Source organism: Centruroides sculpturatus, unplaced genomic scaffold (genome assembly GCF_000671375.1).
Source record: "Centruroides sculpturatus isolate CEXI.00-Female unplaced genomic scaffold, Cexi_2.0 scaffold289, whole genome shotgun sequence".
NCBI classification, from domain to species: domain Eukaryota; kingdom Metazoa; phylum Arthropoda; class Arachnida; order Scorpiones; family Buthidae; genus Centruroides; species Centruroides sculpturatus.
In genome coordinates, this window is record NW_019384529.1 from 510,541 (window position 1) to 530,442 (window position 19,902).

Below are 19,902 nucleotides of genomic sequence, written 5' to 3' on the forward strand. Positions count from 1 at the left end.
CTTAAAGTTTTTAGTTATTAATTTAAAAATTATAACATTTATAATAAAATAAACAGTTTAAAAGATATGAAAGTAAAAGGATGAGTTTTTGAGTATAGTGATTCCTTATACTTTGAATTTAATCATTTCCAGGAGGCCATTTGAACTCTGACTTGTTTAAAGTTCAAATTGATTTTTCCCATCAGAAATAATGGAAAGTGAATTAGTCCATTCCCAGATTCTAAAGAATAGCCATTTTGATAAACTTAAAACAGAAAATACACATAATTTAAGCTAAAAATAATACATTTAACTACCCTAATAAATTAAAACATGAAAACAAATAAAATACACAAATACTGTATAGTAAAATGAAAATTACATTTACTGGTCATACACTGTTGACATCAGCATCTTAATTATGGCTGTCAGATTTACCACACATATCACTTTCATGCTTTGTGATAAGTTCTTTTTTTACTTCAATCATCAATATTACAATCTTTGTCTTAGACTGTTGCTTCTACGCACTTCTGGGATTCATGGTTAATAAGTAAAGGTTACATTGGGTTGAACAGAAAGTTTTTGTGTAAATTTAACAGCTATGGTTACTTAACATATATATGAGATTTGTGGGTTAATTAGATTTATTACTAAAATATTATAACAAAATATTTTATTTCTTGATAAAATTTTAATGGAAAGGATGTATATTTTTCGTTTCTGAGGAAGGGAGGAAATGAACTTCCTTTCTGGACTGAGTAGAGCTACTCACTGTTCTGTGCAGATGAATCAGCCATCCCTATAAAAAAGGGTAGCTTTCACACCTTTTCGCGCAGTTCGTTTGAAGCAGAACCTGTTATCTGAACTGGCCACGGAAGTGGCTATCTCTGTAATAAGATTGCCATATATAACTAAGGACTATCTCCCATAATATTTGAAGTGCCATATTTACAACAGGAAGTGATAAAAGATTTATTCTCCTGATCCACATTTCCAATAGAAGACTATGACTATGAATACTTCTATGATATTTGATAAGGTAGTATGACATTAGAATCCATGTAAACTCTCTCTCTCTCTTGCGAGTTAGGAGCTTTCTCATTTTGTACTCTTATTATTTTTTGTTTATTTGATTTGTTTTATTAAATGTTTTTGTTATCTCTTAATATGGACTCATCTTTGACTAAAAACCGAGCCTATGTCCACTCCACTTACTCACGATCCTCCCATTTAAAATTTTTCTAAAAAGAGAAATAAGTGTGCCTAACACTATATCTAGGCTGATATCAGGAAAACAACTTTTGTGGGTTTCTTACGAAATTCTGTTCTTTATTCTAAGTCTTAGGAAGCCATCCTTTGATGTTGCGATTCAATCTAAAAGATTGCGTGCTGATTAAGTGACCTAGAGTTTCAAGAGTGATATTTGAACTCTATGTCCTTGGCTCCTCACATATATGTATGATTTAATTATAACAGTTGTGAAATTTAACACATTCCAAGATGAAAATTTTTCAAATTAGGCATTTGAACTCCAATGCATTTGAAGTATGAATTCAAATATGTACATTTGAAAGTAGGTATATTTGAATTACTACTGTATGAAGTTTTTAATATTCACACATCTTTAAATCTCGATTTTAATTATATAATTACATTCATGAATTTTATTTACTGTCACTATGAAAAAATGGTGTATCTATATTCCAAAAATTATTTATTTTTACATAAAAGTCTTGCATACAGGTGATAAATTTGTAAATTTGATATGATGTCAATACATAAGTACATAGTATTTCCCAAAAGAAATACAGAAATTGTTTATAAAAGCTTATAGCCAAAGCATCAGGGACAAGTGTGTAGTGTATTTATTACATGGTGCATCATTTTGCACATGCTGTACTACTAAATGTAAACTATAATTACATAGCATTCCTATGTGGTCAAATCACTTTCAACTTAAGTAGGGCCAGCTGCAAACTTCTGTAATTAGATATGTTCTGGGGATTGAATGCATTCTTTTTTAAACTTGATATGCAGATGATTGCAAGAACATGAAACATTACCAGTTTCTTATTGTTACTTTTAGTTTTCTTTAAATAAAACTAAAATTTCTCAGCATGAGTGTGTGGATTTGCTTATTTACATAAACTGTTGGCTCACAACAAATAAAGTAGTAAGGCATAAGGTTTATAGTTACGGTAGCTGCAGTAGTCAGTGGAAACATGTTCAGATTTTGCTACAGACTAATCAGTGAAATAACTAATGGCTAGCCTGTAGCAAAATCTAAATATGTTTCTACTGACTATTGAAACTACTGTAAACCTCATGTCTTGCTACTAATTTATTATTATTCTATTTTAATATTTATTTTAATCATTAGTACATTTTACTACATTGTAAGCAAATATTACATGAAAGAAAATAGTAAAAAATTATTCTCTATCATTGCTTATTTTTATATTCACTTTTTAATTATATTTTTATTTCTTTTAGAATGAGCATTTATTATATCAGTGGGCAGCTTTAAATATTAGGGAACAGGTAAAAAATATTTTAAATTTTATAATTATTTATTTTTCTTTTAATATTTAATAATTTTATTAATTCTATTTCATAAATTATACCTTAAAAAATATTCAGTGAGTTTCTTTGAAAATATAAAATACTTGTAATATTATGTAATTTCATGGATCATTTTCTTCATTATCAGAATTACTACAAAAAGAATGTACAATTACATAAACAGTGAAAAAACTTGCTTGTATATATTTAAACTTAATGATTTATAGCTATTCAAAGAATTACTTTTACATGGAAATGCATAAAATCTCACAATATATAAAGAAAGTGAATTATCTTTGCTTTGAACAGAGGAGAAATCTGAAAAATGAAAAACTAATTGCACTTTATACCAAAAAGGATATGTGAAAGGAACTCTGATTTCTGGTGTTAAGTTGCTAACTTTCTCTTTTGTTTTTTTTGTTGCACACTGGTCATTGGTTCATAGAATAATTGTTTTTTAAGTTGCTATGTTTTAGAAACAATTTTTACAAAAATGACAAAAATATGCAAGAACTTAAAATTGTATTCTATATCAAATTAACACTAGAAGTTCAAGTTTCTTTCTCATAAAACTAAAAAATTTTTTAATCATCAGTTTTTAAAAATTAAACTAATTTTCTTCCAAGTTTTTAGTGTTTAGTACTATTCTTTATTTTTTACTTTCTTTTCCACTTCTCTAATAAAGTGAACCCATGATGAGCTTGATTAAAAGGTCCTCTTAGTGCCCACAAGACAGAAAGAATGAAAATATAATTTCAACTTTTTAAACTAAACATAAACATGTTTCATGTTTAGANTAAGGTTATTGAACAGAAGGGTGAATACATTGTGGATTAAATGTTTTTATTTATTTCAAAATAGTATATTTTATTTCTTTCTAAAAACTGAATGAACTTTTGGTTCAACCCAATATTTTTCAGATGAGACATTTCAAGAGAAGTACTGTGAAGTATTCTTCTCATCTAATAATATTGAAGGCATAGGTGAGACATGTTTTATTATTCATTTAAAGCATTCTAGAGACAACTATGATAAAATTGTAATACCAATGTAAATATATATAAGAAAAAAAAAACTATAAATAAAATCTCTCTCATATATATATTTACTGAAATCTCAAAATTTAAAATTTTCCACCACAGGTTCAACTATCTCTGAAACTACCTGGTCAGAATACTGAATCAGGGAAGTGTGTGAACAAGTTAGATTCTGTAAGTACAGTAGAGCATCATTTATCCGAAAGCCGGTCAACTGAAACGTTGGTTAACCGAAAGTGTTCCAGCCAGAAAATTTAAATTTCTGCTAGTGCTGTGGCGCTGCAATCTTTGGCTATGTCTTGGGCTACTCCAATATTTTTTTTGTTGGTGTGTGTTTTTTAGCTGGCAGCACTGGCACTTTTGTGTGGTGTTTTTCTGAGGACTATCCTGGTGAATTGAACGTTTTTGATACTAGATTAATTTCTAAAGTATAATTTTTTTGTATTTATATTTTTCAATATATTTATTTTGTTTGTACAAAATAAAGAAATAATTTTTAATGATACAATAGCCATGATTATTATTATAAAAATTTTCATTAGGCTTAACATCGACGAAAATTCAACGCAAAGCAACATGCATTGGAGAAAAATTTCAACATGGTATAGGTTAATATTTTTTCGTACATAATCAGTTATCTGAAAAATAAGTTATCCAAACAACCCCAGTCCCCAATTGATTTGGATAAACGATGCTTTACTGTATTATATTTTATGAGTTTAAAAAATTATGGTTTACATTTATGAAGCAGTTATTTCTAAGAAAACAAGATCTGTTATCCTTAAATAAAACCATTCATTTTATCCATTTATACATTTAACATATTTATGATAAAATACTTTAAGTTTGAATATTTTTGTGAATAGTCTTTAAAGTAAGTTTTTGAAAACTTAATTAAAGAATCTATATAGTTATCAACATGCTAATGAAAATGTAATATTTTATAGGAAACTACATGGACCACTTCCTCTGTAAAAAAACTTATAGAATTTCGCAGAGAAATGGACTTGCAATTTCAGAGTCCAAGTTGTAAAAAAATAAAATTATGGGGTTGAATAAGCCAAAAACTGAAAAACAAAGGTTTCAACTTAACAGCAATAGAGTCAGGCAGGAAATGGAGAAACCAAATGTTGATGTACAGGAGGAGGAAAGATCAGATGAAACGATCTGGAGGTGGCCAAGTTCCCTTTTGGGAATTTCATAGGATTTAGACACTTTCCTTGCTTCAAAATCAAATGTAAACTCTCCTCCTGATACATTATTATCATCATTATCCTCAGCAACTGAGGAAAATGTTGAGGAAATTGGTGATGTTTGTACTTCAGACAATTGCCTGGAGAATAAACAGGCACCACCAACCAAAAAAGAAAAAAAGCATATTCTTCCAAAAATGAGCCTCCCAAATGGTTTCAGGAGTATATAAAAAAACAAGAGGAGATGGATGAACAACGCTGGAAAAAACTAGAGGAAATTGAACTAAAAAAATTAAACATTTTAAAAAATATTTTAAATATTGTTCAAAAAAATAAAGAAAAAGATAAATTTNTAGTTGATGTTGATTATAATTGAATTTATTGATACAGGTATGTACTGCTGAATGATATTTGGCTTATATCATTGGCAGAATGCATATATGACAGAGGTTCTATAAGATTATAATGGAGCTGAAAAATTTGTACATTTTCTACTTGGCTATGCTTAGATACATAAATACTTACTGTTATGTTACATGTAACCTATATAAATAACCTTACCATATAAATTTGTCTAAGTACACTTTAAAGACAGTTCTATACATTTGGTATTTTCCAAATGCTGAGCAAACATTTTGCCTATACCAAGTTTTGTAAACAATTTACTTGTGATTTTGTTTGACAAATATTCAGTATTCATCATTTCCCACTCCTTGTCAGTATAGTGTACTGAATGAAAGGAACAAATCTCAGACAAATATTCATAATTCCTGGGAAGGGTGCATGCAATGTCATCAGTGTTGGTGGGTTTTTGAGTGCGCTAGTCAATAATGAACTCTAACACTTTGGATATGATTTGTGTCAATTTTTGTGTGTATCTTTACTTCAGTTTTTCTAAAAATTTTGACATATATTTATTACTACGTTCTTTATTACTAATTGGTTGCATGGAATCTAATCTTGGCCTGATGTCTCGGACACCTCCTTCCTCCCCTCTTTCAAAGTCATCCATATAGTCTGTTGGAAAACGACAAGATCTCCTAGTGAACCGGCTCTAAAATTCCAATGACTAATTGTTTTTTCCTCTATTGGCCTCATCTACTAATGTACCTCAAAATTTATTTTTCTTTTTGGAGGAGAGATTTGACGGCATTTTGACTAAACTCAAGGATTTGGCTACTAAATTTGATTGGCTGGCAAATTTACATAAAGACTTTGAACATTGTCTCATTAATGTGGAGAAGAAGGTGGAAGAACTGTCTAACTCAAATGTGTTTTCTACTACTCAGACTTCTTATTTTTTATCTCTTGGATTGATCAGATAATGAGTGTCAGCAAAGTAATATTGTTATCGCTGGATTGGAGGGTAATTCATCGGAAATTCTGTCTTTGGTTTTTGACATTCTGTCATCTGTGTAAAGACCCAATGGTGACTCTATTTTAGTGAAAGCTCTTAAAATAGTTTCAAAAAATAATTTGATAGTCACTGAACTTGATGATGTTTTCAATAAAAAAACTGATTTACCAAAATGAACACATCATTTGAATGAGGGATAAATGTTCTAGGGTAAGGTATTTGACGATTTACTTTGGAGATTGAGAATTCAGAAAAAGAACCTTCCTTTTTATCGAGAAGCTAAGGTGACAGGTAAATCTGTGTTCATGAGAACTGATTGCTTAACAATTGATGGAGATAATTTTATGTTTGACTTATTGAATGGCAAGTTGATGAAGATTGAACCTTTTTTATTACCAGGGAAGTTGGTGGCTTGTCAAATGGACAAAAACTAAAAACTTTGCCTGTTATCCCTTGTTCAGAAGATTTTTTTACATTAAAGGTTTTATCTTGGAATGGTCAAGGTGTATTATACACTAATTTTGTTGATATGAGTTTTGTTGATTTTGTCTTTTCATATCATATTATTGGTATAACCAAAACATGGATGATATCTTTGATGAAAACCCTTCTTTCAATGTTAGATTCTCAGTTTTATTTTACTGAATCTTTCATTCACAAATCCGAGGGAGTGGAAGACTATCTGGTGGTTTGTTCTTAATAGTTTCTTGAAAGCTTGGTAAGTTGGAAATTTGTCATCTTTCCAATAATTTTGTTATTGCTAAACTTACATTTGATAAACTTTTGTTTAATGATTGTTCTAAACTTCTAATTGTCTTGGTATATATTTCTATAAATAAACATGATTCATTGATTATCTTAATAGATTGATTCTTGATTTTAAGGAAGATGATGACATTTTGATTCTCGGTGATTCTAATGCTAGAATTGATTCCGAAATAGATACATTATATACAGGTCCTAATTTAAATTTTTATAATCATAGAGAGTCTAAAGATGTGATCTTTAACTACAGGGGAAGGAACTTTTTGAATTTAGTTAAATCTTTTGGTTTGATTCTTTTAAATGGTCAATTTGTTATCGATTTACCTGCTAATTTTATGTTTATTTCCTCCATGTGCATCAGTTATTGATAGCTACAAACTTGGAATTAGTTGATAATATAGTGGACTTTAAGGTTTTGAATAAATTTGATTATGACCATCTCCCAGTTTTTATTGCTTTCTGGTTTGAATCTCTTTCTCTTAGTAAGGAATCGACTATTGAAATTTGTCATTATGTGTGGAAGCCTTCATGTGTAGACAAGTATTTGTATAATGTTACCAAGAGATATGCAGATTTTAAAAGCAGATTCTTTTTGGTTCTTTCTTCTTTTATTCGTCCTTTGTTGACATGATTTTTGAATCCATAGTTCAAAGTGGTATGTATGTCAAATATGATTGTTCAAGAAACTTTGTGAAGTATTGGTTGACATTGATTGTTTATGATTGAAAAGAGAGAAAAATCATGCTCTGCGATCATTTAGGCAATCAAGATCTAAGCAACAATTTATTACTTATTCTAACTTAAATAAAAATTTTAAATCCCTCTGTAAGGCCAAAAAGAAATTGTTTTGGAATAAGATTAACTTTCAGATATTGCAAATTAAAAACTCTGCTGAATTTTGGAAAGATTGTTAATAAATTTAGATCTAACAAACTTGCATATAATAACATTCCTATTTGTGATTGGTCGGATTATTTGAAAATCTATTTCTCTGGATCATCTTTGGCTGTACTGTCCATTTGTACTGATGACAATATGGATCCATTACTTGACGAAAATTTTTCTTTTGATGAATTACAATTTGTAGTGCATTCTTTAAAAAATAATAAAGCCCCTGGCTTAGATGCTAATAAGGCTGAGATGATTAAATTTCTCCCGATTAATGTTATAAACAATTCGTTACTTTTATTTTATAATTTTAAAACTAATTATTCTTTTCCTACTATTTGGAAGAATATTTTCTTAAAAATGATATACAAGAAGAGTAACCATTCTGATCCTCTGAATTATTGTCCAATATCGCTAATCAGAGTAATTAGGAAAATTTTTTTTATGTTATTGGTTAATCATTTGAGACTTTGGTTGAGTGGTCTCATGTTATTTTTTTTAGTCAGGGTGCTTCTGTAGCGATTAGAGGTGTTGGATACAGTTTATTCCTTTTTCTTGGAATTATGCGATTAGTTTTAATTAAGAAATGTGATAAATTATATGTTGGATTCATTGATTTGTCAAGGGTTTGATACAATAGATCATGATATTTTATGGTTGAAGCTTTCTTAGATAGGTATTTCTTCTTTTATTAATCTTATAAGACAAATTGAAGTTAATCATGTTTTAGAAGCTGTAATTGCTAATAAAGGTCTTCCACAAGGTGAACAACTTAACCCTTTTTGTTTAACTTATTTGTTAATGATCTCCTAGACTTTTTTCAGTCATAATACTATGGGTATATCTATATCACTGGAGGTAGAACTGAACTGTGTTTTGTTTGCCGATGATATTGTAATATTTTCATGTTCACCTACAGGCCTTCAGAGGAAACTTAACCTTCTACAGGATTATTGTAAGTCTAATAAACTTAATTAATGAGGCTAAATCCAAAGTAATGGTTTTTGGAGAGGGGGTAATGGTTTTTGGAGAGGGGGCAGATTGGGAAAAGCTGATAAATTTTATTTTATCTAACTCTGAGTTAGAAGTCATCTCGTCTTATAAATATTTGGGTATCTATTTTACTCCAAAGGATTCTTTTTCTTTTCACCTAGATAAATTGTTTTTGAAATATAAATTTCATCTTGCTAATTTAATAAAGCTCATGGTTAGAATGAAGCAGTCTTCTATTAAGTCATACTTTTGATTGATTCCTTGATACGCTCAAGTTTGAGATTTATGTTTCTATTTGGGGACCATCTCTTGTCAATAAACTATAGAAGATGCAACTGAGATTTATCAGGTTGATATTTCATATTAATTGTTCGGTGCCTGGAACTGTTTAAAGATTTGAATTGGGTTGACCGCCAATGGCTATACCAGACATGGGCAAATGTGGCTCTTTTTGAGTTACATGCGGCTCTTGCTGAAAGTGTTAATTTCTGCTTTTTATTATTATTTTTACAATTTTATTTCCACACTTTTGTGAAAGTATGTTTATTAAAAAATTCAATATTTGTTTTATATTATATTTATATTACATAGTAAAATTGTGGTACAGAACTGTGGTACAGAATAAAAAAAGTACAGAACTGCGGCTCTCATGCAATTTGCAAAACCGACATTTTGACTCCCATTGAAATTTTTCTTGCCCACCCCTGGGCTATACATTTAGCATTGACCATTTTTAATACTGGTTTAAAATTTTAGTGTTACCAGAATTTGATCTTAGAAAGTTGGTCTATAATAAATTGAAACTAATAGGTAGTAATTCTTTGGTTGTAACTTGGCCTTCTTTAATTGAATGTTTTTTTTCTGATTTAGGTTATTCAATTGCTTACTATGCTCAATTTCCTGATAAAAAACTCTTTTTAGCTGAACTTTTCAAGTCATTAAAAAGATAAATATTGGGCCCAAGATATTCTTTATATTGAGCAAAAGTGTAATTTTTTTTTAAACTTCTCTATCATTCCCAAGGATATCTCAATATTATCTGTTATCAAACTTAAATTACAAAATTAAATCTTTAATAATACAATTATGACTTAATGACTATACTATTGTATTAAATGGGCATAGAATAAATATATCAGCTTACTCTAATTGCCCACTAAGTAATAGATTTTTTGAAAATGCTAAGAATCATCTATTTGTATATTGTGAATTTACTGAACACTTAAAGGATACTTTTTTGACAATTGACTTTAATATGTTTTGTTTATACAATGATAATTTATATGTTCTGTAATGTTATATAAAATTTATAAATTTTTCTGTTATTCATTGAACATGTTAACATAGCCCTACTAATTTAAGTTATTTTACTTATAATCTTTTACAATTATGTGTAACAATGTTTGTATTTAATAATGTTGCTACGAATTCTGTAACCCCTTTGTAAAGGCAAAAGCCACAACAAATAAATGATTGATTGATTGATATTCATAATTCCCACAATGAAGTGGTGTTCTTCAAATAATCATTTCAAATAATCATGTGTGTGTATATATGTGCTTACCATACAAAAAACAGTTTGGCAAATATTGTGGTGAAAGGCAATTATTTGGTGATCAGCAAATACCAAGTGTGTGGAGCCATCTTAGGATGATCACTTAATGATGTATTTCTCAGAATATATTTCCATTGTTAAGCAGTGCATACCTGTATTAGATTAGAGAAGTTGTTTATTAAAATTGGATTATTATTATAACATCTTATAATAATTCTTCAGTTTAACAAAAGAAACAGTTTCAATAAACATTTAGATTCTTTATTGTACAAATGAGTTAGTTATCTAAAAAATAATTTTCTTAGTATTGCAAACAGTTAAGTAAAATCTTGTTTGAATTCTATACTATTTCAAAATGTCACGATTTGCTGATGGCTTATGAATTAACATTATAGTATATTCATGACCCAGCAAAAATGAGAGACAAATACAATGGCTGAAATGAAGATTATTTACATAAAGTTTGATAGCTATCAAAGCATAATAATCATGTTGTAACTACAGAAAGTCTAATGAATGAATTAAAAAACTGAATACTGTACAATAATTGAATTCATGATAATAATGGAAAACTTGTACAAAGTAATAAAATATTGCACAAATGAACATGACCACAATGAAAAATTATATAAATTAGATGATTACTTCATAAAGACTAGTTTACATGATACAACTACTGCCGACATTTTGTTACTCAAAATAAGAATATATGCAGATTTGTGTTGTTTGAACAAACTCTTTGACTTGTTGGCAACCTGATTCAATGAGTTGCAATCATCAAGCCAATGAACAACAAGATCAAAATCACATGTTAAAAATGCAATCTCATCACTCTTGAGAGAAATGAATGCTTTTGTGCATGCTCAGAATGATTTACAAATCACATTGCAATGCATTGTATAAACATCTGAATTGCTGACAAATCTCATCTGCATGTTTTTGATTGCAACAAAATGTCTGTAATAGTTGTGTTATGTATAACTATCATAACTATAACATACTATGTACCTTAAGGTAACTAATCTATTGCAAGAAAATTATAAAAAGATCTCATTTTCTTCAACAAATATTCCATTATCAGTATAATCCAACAGAATCAAAATTTGTTGAATATATTTCATTTTCAATACTCAGCTACATTTAAAATATTTTATCATATTAAAATCATGTTTATTCTGCATTAAATATGTAAGAATAAAATAACCATATTTTTATTATGTATTTGCTATACATATAATTGGGCTGCAATTTGAAAAAATTGTAGACCTATAAATTTTCACTGTTGTCCATCTTTCTGTCTGTCTTTCCTTAATCTTGAGAACAGTGTTAGGTAAATGAAATTTAAGATCAGATATGGAAAGTGTAGGGGCAGGAGGTCCCGATTAACTATATATGAACTTCTTATATATCTATATATATGACTTCTTATATATCTATATATATGAACTTCTTATGCAAATCCAAAAGTCATGTTATTTCAATTAAAAAAGTTTCCTCTGAAAGGAGTTAGATAGATGATCTGCATGACTCCATTGCTAATGGAAAAGTATGATGTACAGGGAAAGACACTAAATACAGTAGATCCCCCCTATAACACGGTAGATACATTCTGTGTTATATGAATTCCTGTGTCACTTAAATATATGAGCCAATCACAGCCCGGCACAAATGCAGTTTAGCGGCTACGGCTGTTTGAAAGGTTTTCTTCCACAAAATTAACCAATTCTAGACTAATTTGACTCAACATTTTCAAAACACATATAATTTTTTGGGAATAATCCACATAAACTATGCTATAAACAAAAAATTGTAGGATTACTTATCGAGTGTGCACTGTTTGACGATGCCATTGCTTAAGCTTGTTTTCATCGCGGAGCGCTCATTGAACAGTGGGTGCGTATTTCCTGATAAGTTATTTTTCTGTGAAAAATTCGCTGAACTGTGGAGACATCATTAATATAAATATAATTTTTATGGCTGTTAAATAATAAATGGTTTTTAGTAGGTCTGCTGCTCATTTAAACTCAACGGTTTGTGCAATATCCGCTATTGGTCCAGATTTGACCAATCCTGTCGTGACATGAGTCGGCGATGACATTTTACCGTGTTATATGAACCTGTGTTATAGCGGGGTCTACTGTACTAATTTGAGGGGAGATCATATATTTTAAATTAATTTCATTAATTTATATATTTAATTTTTGCAGATAATGGATCAGTTTGAAGAACTTTTAACTGTAGAGCCTCCTAATAAAGATTTGCATGGGCAAATAGTGGTAAATATTATTTTCACTTGTCCTGAGAGCATTTTAGTGTTAAACTAAATTAAAATTTAAATAAATTTATTACAAAAATGATAGTTTGACTTTTTAAATACAATGCATTTGTCAATAACACTGGACAACAAAAAAAAATGTTTTTGGATGTTTCCTTTATTTCATGAGTGAAATCTTACTAATTTTGGGGTGAGAAAATTGAATATGACAAAGAAAAATTTTTATTAGCTGTAGTTTTTGTGGTATACAATAGGTGATTTTAACAGCATAAGAGAAAACAATACATTTTAATTACATATGCTAACAACATTGAAAGTGCTTTTGAATTTTTTTAAAATTACACTAACATTCTAAGAGTTCTAAATTAATAGAAGAATACCTAGCAGGTGGTTCGGTGTAAAGCGAATCATGTAGTGACTTCATGAGATCGTTTTCCTTTGGCTTGCCTCTTGTGAGTTCTGGTGCATCCCTACACACAGACCAACAGTAATCCGCAAGCATTGCTTCATTCCAATGGTCCTGATATCTTTGTTCCAATACAGAAATATCCTGGTGGAATCTTTCCCCATGTTCATCACTGACAGCTCCACAACTAGGAGGGAAAAAATCTAGGTGGGAATGGAGAAAATGGATTTTGAGGGACATGTTGCATCCAAGTTAATGATATTTTTCCAGAAGTATTGTCACCAACTGAGAGTAATTATCGTTTCTTTTGTTGCCTAAGAATCCATGAATAACTCCCTTTAAGGCTTCCCAAGCTTCTTTTTCTTTTCCGTCCAAAACTTTGTCAAACGTGGGATCCTTTACAAGTTTTCGAATTTGTGGCCCAACAAAAATACCTTACTTAACCTTTGCATTACTCAATCTAGGAAATTTGTCTCTTAAGTACTTAAATGCCTTTTGTCAAAGGTATGAACCTTTGACAAAAGTTTTCATTAAACCCAGCTTGATATGAAGGGGTGGAAGAAGAACATCTTTTGGGTCCACAAGAGGCTTGGCAACGATATTTTTCTTAGTAGAGTCAAGATTTCTTGCAGGCCAGTCCACTTGAATGTAAATGTGATTTCCTATCCCTACTGTCCCACATACATAAAAAGCAACATTATTTAGTGTACCCCAGTATGCATTCCTAAGAGTACAGCGATGACTTTTAGATCACATATTTTCCACTTGTGCTCAGCATAATTGATTGAGTCAAGGAGGGCTGTCATGTTTGCATAAATATATATTCTATAATAGAGTGGAGTTTTATTATATGCTGATCTGAGGAGTTTTACAGAAAAAACACCAACAAAAATTTGAAATAATTGAAGATGCACTATTTTGTAATGAAACATTTTTTTTATAAATTTTACTATAAAACCTTTCTCATATATTTTGTATTATTTAGATTACGTCAATCATTTTAAATTATAATTTAAAATGAATAAAAGTTTTAAATCTTTTGCGGACCATATTTTAGCTCTTGCAGACCACTGGTTGGAAACCACTGCTCCAAAGCAAGAGCTAATTGGTCATTTTTATAGTGATTTTTGAATTCAGCAGATGAAAATACATAAGAATATGCTAATTTTGAGCATGAAACAAAATCATTGTTGTCCAGTGTAATGAGAAATTTTTCAAAATCTTTTAAATATTTTTATTCTTTAAAAGTTTCTTCAAGCAGTTATTATTAAAATAATTATATCTGTTAAATATTAAGAATAAAACACTCACTTAATTCAGAAATTAAATTAATAACTTAAAGTTTTTAGTTATTAATTTAAAAATTATAACATTTATAATAAAATAAACAGTTTAAAAGATATGAAAGTAAAAGGATGAGTTTTTGAGTATAGTGATTCCTTATACTTTGAATTTAATCATTTCCAGGAGGCCATTTGAACTCTGACTTGTTTAAAGTTCAAATTGATTTTTCCCATCAGAAATAATGGAAAGTGAATTAGTCCATTCCCAGATTCTAAAGAATAGCCATTTTGATAAACTTAAAACAGAAAATACACATAATTTAAGCTAAAAATAATACATTTAACTACCCTAATAAATTAAAACATGAAAACAAATAAAATACACAAATACTGTATAGTAAAATGAAAATTACATTTACTGGTCATACACTGTTGACATCAGCATCTTAATTATGGCTGTCAGATTTACCACACATATCACTTTCATGCTTTGTGATAAGTTCTTTTTTTACTTCAATCATCAATATTACAATCTTTGTCTTAGACTGTTGCTTCTACGCACTTCTGGGATTCATGGTTAATAAGTAAAGGTTACATTGGGTTGAACAGAAAGTTTTTGTGTAAATTTAACAGCTATGGTTACTTAACATATATATGAGATTTGTGGGTTAATTAGATTTATTACTAAAATATTATAACAAAATATTTTATTTCTTGATAAAATTTTAATGGAAAGGATGTATATTTTTCGTTTCTGAGGAAGGGAGGAAATGAACTTCCTTTCTGGACTGAGTAGAGCTACTCACTGTTCTGTGCAGATGAATCAGCCATCCCTATAAAAAAGGGTAGCTTTCACACCTTTTCGCGCAGTTCGTTTGAAGCAGAACCTGTTATCTGAACTGGCCACGGAAGTGGCTATCTCTGTAATAAGATTGCCATATATAACTAAGGACTATCTCCCATAATATTTGAAGTGCCATATTTACAACAGGAAGTGATAAAAGATTTATTCTCCTGATCCACATTTCCAATAGAAGACTATGACTATGAATACTTCTATGATATTTGATAAGGTAGTATGACATTAGAATCCATGTAAACTCTCTCTCTCTCTTGCGAGTTAGGAGCTTTCTCATTTTGTACTCTTATTATTTTTTGTTTATTTGATTTGTTTTATTAAATGTTTTTGTTATCTCTTAATATGGACTCATCTTTGACTAAAAACCGAGCCTATGTCCACTCCACTTACTCACGATCCTCCCATTTAAAATTTTTCTAAAAAGAGAAATAAGTGTGCCTAACACTATATCTAGGCTGATATCAGGAAAACAACTTTTGTGGGTTTCTTACGAAATTCTGTTCTTTATTCTAAGTCTTAGGAAGCCATCCTTTGATGTTGCGATTCAATCTAAAAGATTGCGTGCTGATTAAGTGACCTAGAGTTTCAAGAGTGATATTTGAACTCTATGTCCTTGGCTCCTCACATATATGTATGATTTAATTATAACAGTTGTGAAATTTAACACATTCCAAGATGAAAATTTTTCAAATTAGGCATTTGAACTCCAATGCATTTGAAGTATGAATTCAAATATGTACATTTGAAAGTAGGTATATTTGAATTACTACTGTATGAAGTTTTTAATATTCACACATCTTTAAATCTCGATTTTAATTATATAATTACATTCATGAATTTTATTTACTGTCACTATGAAAAAATGGTGTATCTATATTCCAAAAATTATTTATTTTTACATAAAAGTCTTGCATACAGGTGATAAATTTGTAAATTTGATATGATGTCAATACATAAGTACATAGTATTTCCCAAAAGAAATACAGAAATTGTTTATAAAAGCTTATAGCCAAAGCATCAGGGACAAGTGTGTAGTGTATTTATTACATGGTGCATCATTTTGCACATGCTGTACTACTAAATGTAAACTATAATTACATAGCATTCCTATGTGGTCAAATCACTTTCAACTTAAGTAGGGCCAGCTGCAAACTTCTGTAATTAGATATGTTCTGGGGATTGAATGCATTCTTTTTTAAACTTGATATGCAGATGATTGCAAGAACATGAAACATTACCAGTTTCTTATTGTTACTTTTAGTTTTCTTTAAATAAAACTAAAATTTCTCAGCATGAGTGTGTGGATTTGCTTATTTACATAAACTGTTGGCTCACAACAAATAAAGTAGTAAGGCATAAGGTTTATAGTTACGGTAGCTGCAGTAGTCAGTGGAAACATGTTCAGATTTTGCTACAGACTAATCAGTGAAATAACTAATGGCTAGCCTGTAGCAAAATCTAAATATGTTTCTACTGACTATTGAAACTACTGTAAACCTCATGTCTTGCTACTAATTTATTATTATTCTATTTTAATATTTATTTTAATCATTAGTACATTTTACTACATTGTAAGCAAATATTACATGAAAGAAAATAGTAAAAAATTATTCTCTATCATTGCTTATTTTTATATTCACTTTTTAATTATATTTTTATTTCTTTTAGAATGAGCATTTATTATATCAGTGGGCAGCTTTAAATATTAGGGAACAGGTAAAAAATATTTTAAATTTTATAATTATTTATTTTTCTTTTAATATTTAATAATTTTATTAATTCTATTTCATAAATTATACCTTAAAAAATATTCAGTGAGTTTCTTTGAAAATATAAAATACTTGTAATATTATGTAATTTCATGGATCATTTTCTTCATTATCAGAATTACTACAAAAAGAATGTACAATTACATAAACAGTGAAAAAACTTGCTTGTATATATTTAAACTTAATGATTTATAGCTATTCAAAGAATTACTTTTACATGGAAATGCATAAAATCTCACAATATATAAAGAAAGTGAATTATCTTTGCTTTGAACAGAGGAGAAATCTGAAAAATGAAAAACTAATTGCACTTTATACCAAAAAGGATATGTGAAAGGAACTCTGATTTCTGGTGTTAAGTTGCTAACTTTCTCTTTTGTTTTTTTTGTTGCACACTGGTCATTGGTTCATAGAATAATTGTTTTTTAAGTTGCTATGTTTTAGAAACAATTTTTACAAAAATGACAAAAATATGCAAGAACTTAAAATTGTATTCTATATCAAATTAACACTAGAAGTTCAAGTTTCTTTCTCATAAAACTAAAAAATTTTTTAATCATCAGTTTTTAAAAATTAAACTAATTTTCTTCCAAGTTTTTAGTGTTTAGTACTATTCTTTATTTTTTACTTTCTTTTCCACTTCTCTAATAAAGTGAACCCATGATGAGCTTGATTAAAAGGTCCTCTTAGTGCCCACAAGACAGAAAGAATGAAAATATAATTTCAACTTTTTAAACTAAACATAAACATGTTTCATGTTTAGACATTATAAAATTATAGCTAAATAACTAGTATAAACTCAAATACCTGGCATGTTATGTCCTAGGGGTTTACAGAACATGCACATTTCAGAATTTCCTAAAATGCATTCTATAAGTCAGTTTACTATATGCAACTTTGAAATACACTATCCAATTATCTAATTTATTCAAATTTGTCTTAAAAGAATTCAAATTAACTGTTTTTTAACACTATTTATGAATTTTCAGAAGAATAGTCGTGAATTTAATTTATTGAAAAATTCAAATTAATTAGACTTGACTATGTTTGAAATCTCTATTGTTATTCAGTTTAGGAATGGTATTTATAATTTGACAAAATTTATTGTGTAAACAGAAAATTTTTTCATTTTATATTTGTCATATCGTTCTCATTTTAAAAATCTTTTAAACTTTCAGGGTGATCATAATTAAAAAGTGAGTGTTTAGAGCTCTGTATAGGAAGAATTATTAGATAAATCTCAACTAAATTTTGTATAAATACTAACTTGAATATGCTGTTTTGATTTTTTTGGAAAAAATTTTACATCAAAATTCAGCTGCTAGTACCAAAATTAGGCACTGCTGTCCCTTAATGTGCACATTGTGTATCTTCTCTAATGAATTTCAGATATAAAAGGAGTTGTAAAGCATGCTTCAGAATTCTTTGACAGGTGAATAGTTATGGTGCTAACTTTGATCCTGCATTACTTATTAAATGCCTGCTATAATTGAAATAAAATTGTTACACTTTGTTTCTTTGTTAACTCCTGAAATTCATTAGAAAATGTATGTAAAACACATTACACATATATAATGCATATTAAGGAGACAGCAGTGACTAAATTTTGAAGTAAAATTTTTTCCAAAAAATTGAAATTGCATACTCAGGACAGTATGTAACAAACTTGATTGAAATTTTCTCAGTAGTTCTTTCTGCAGATGTGAGGGAGAACCCAATTTTACTTTGTTATCATTTATTTTGTTTTAGCTATGTTTATTTTGAGGTTCTATTTAGTTAAGGGTGACTAGCATCACAATCTTGATCAAAAACAAAAATTCTAGAATAACATCTTACTATTAGCAATCCATCTATCTGATGTTTGCTATTAGTTATATGTTGACAAAATCCCATTCTAGAAGAAACCAGTCAGAAAGTGGCAAAAACAAAGGCCGCATTTTTTTATGCAGCTCTCAAGAACGTTTTACAGTGAACACTCTGAAACCCATTTGTAAATGCAGTGCTGCAATGTAGCAAACTGTTTTTAAATGTTTGCTGCAAGGAGTCGCTGCAGCAAAGATAAAGCAACTTTTACGTCCGCTACATGTGTAAAGCAAAATGGATGCCTCCACATCGAAAATGTTTAACATCGTATTGTGCTTTGGAGAAAAACAAATAAACGTTACCGTAGACGAAAATACCATGAAACAATTAAGTACAGGTAAATATCTTTATATTTATATACATTCTTGAAATAATAAATTTAAATTTATCCATTATTGGTATTGTTTAATTTGAATTAGGTTATACTGAATGATTAAATGGAAATATAGTTTTAAATTTCAGCTAAGGAAAGACAATATTAAATACAGTAGACCCCCCTATAATGCTTAGATACGTTCCACATTAATCGAATTTTACGTTGTAGGAATTGTTAAATACATGAGCCAATCACAGCCCGACATGTGTGAAGTTTACGGACTAAGGCTGTTTGAAAGGTTTTCTTCTATAAAATTAACCGATTCTAGACTAATTCCACTCAACATTTCCAAAACATGTATAATTTTTTGGGAATAATCCGTATAAACTATGCTATAAACAAAAAATTGTAGAATTACTTACCGAGTGTGCACCGTTCGACTACGCCGTTGCTCAAGCTTGTTTTCGTCGCGGAACAGCGCACAAAACGGCGGCCGTGATATCTGATAACGAATTTTTCGCAGAAAAATAACTTGACCTTTGGAGACATCATTAATATAAATAATTTTTATGGTCATTGAATAAGAAATGTTTCTTTCACAAGAGTGTAAAATTAGTGCTGCATTAGACTTTTTACCTAATTTACATATTGTACAGACGATAATAAACTGAACTTACTAGCCTAAATTCTCCATAGCGTTGTGCTAGACGGCGGAAATTATATATATAATTATAATAAAGTTACAATAAATTAAGTTAATATATAATTATATATACAGTACCTAATTTATATATAATTA

The 19,902-nt window shown here is 29.2% G+C and overlaps 1 protein-coding gene across 1 annotated transcript in view; it reads left to right on the plus strand.

Annotated features, from left to right (window-relative positions):
- The window catches only part of LOC111622991 (nucleoporin NUP188 homolog), a 139,325-nt gene that overhangs the window by 39,572 nt on the left and 79,851 nt on the right, over positions 1-19,902 (plus strand). Inside the window, exons 11-13 of the mRNA XM_023365470.1 lie at positions 2,476-2,523; positions 12,540-12,608; positions 16,824-16,871. Of these exons, the coding sequence (XP_023221238.1) occupies positions 2,476-2,523; positions 12,540-12,608; positions 16,824-16,871 (165 nt within the window). The remainder of the gene's footprint in view (positions 1-2,475; positions 2,524-12,539; positions 12,609-16,823; positions 16,872-19,902) is intronic.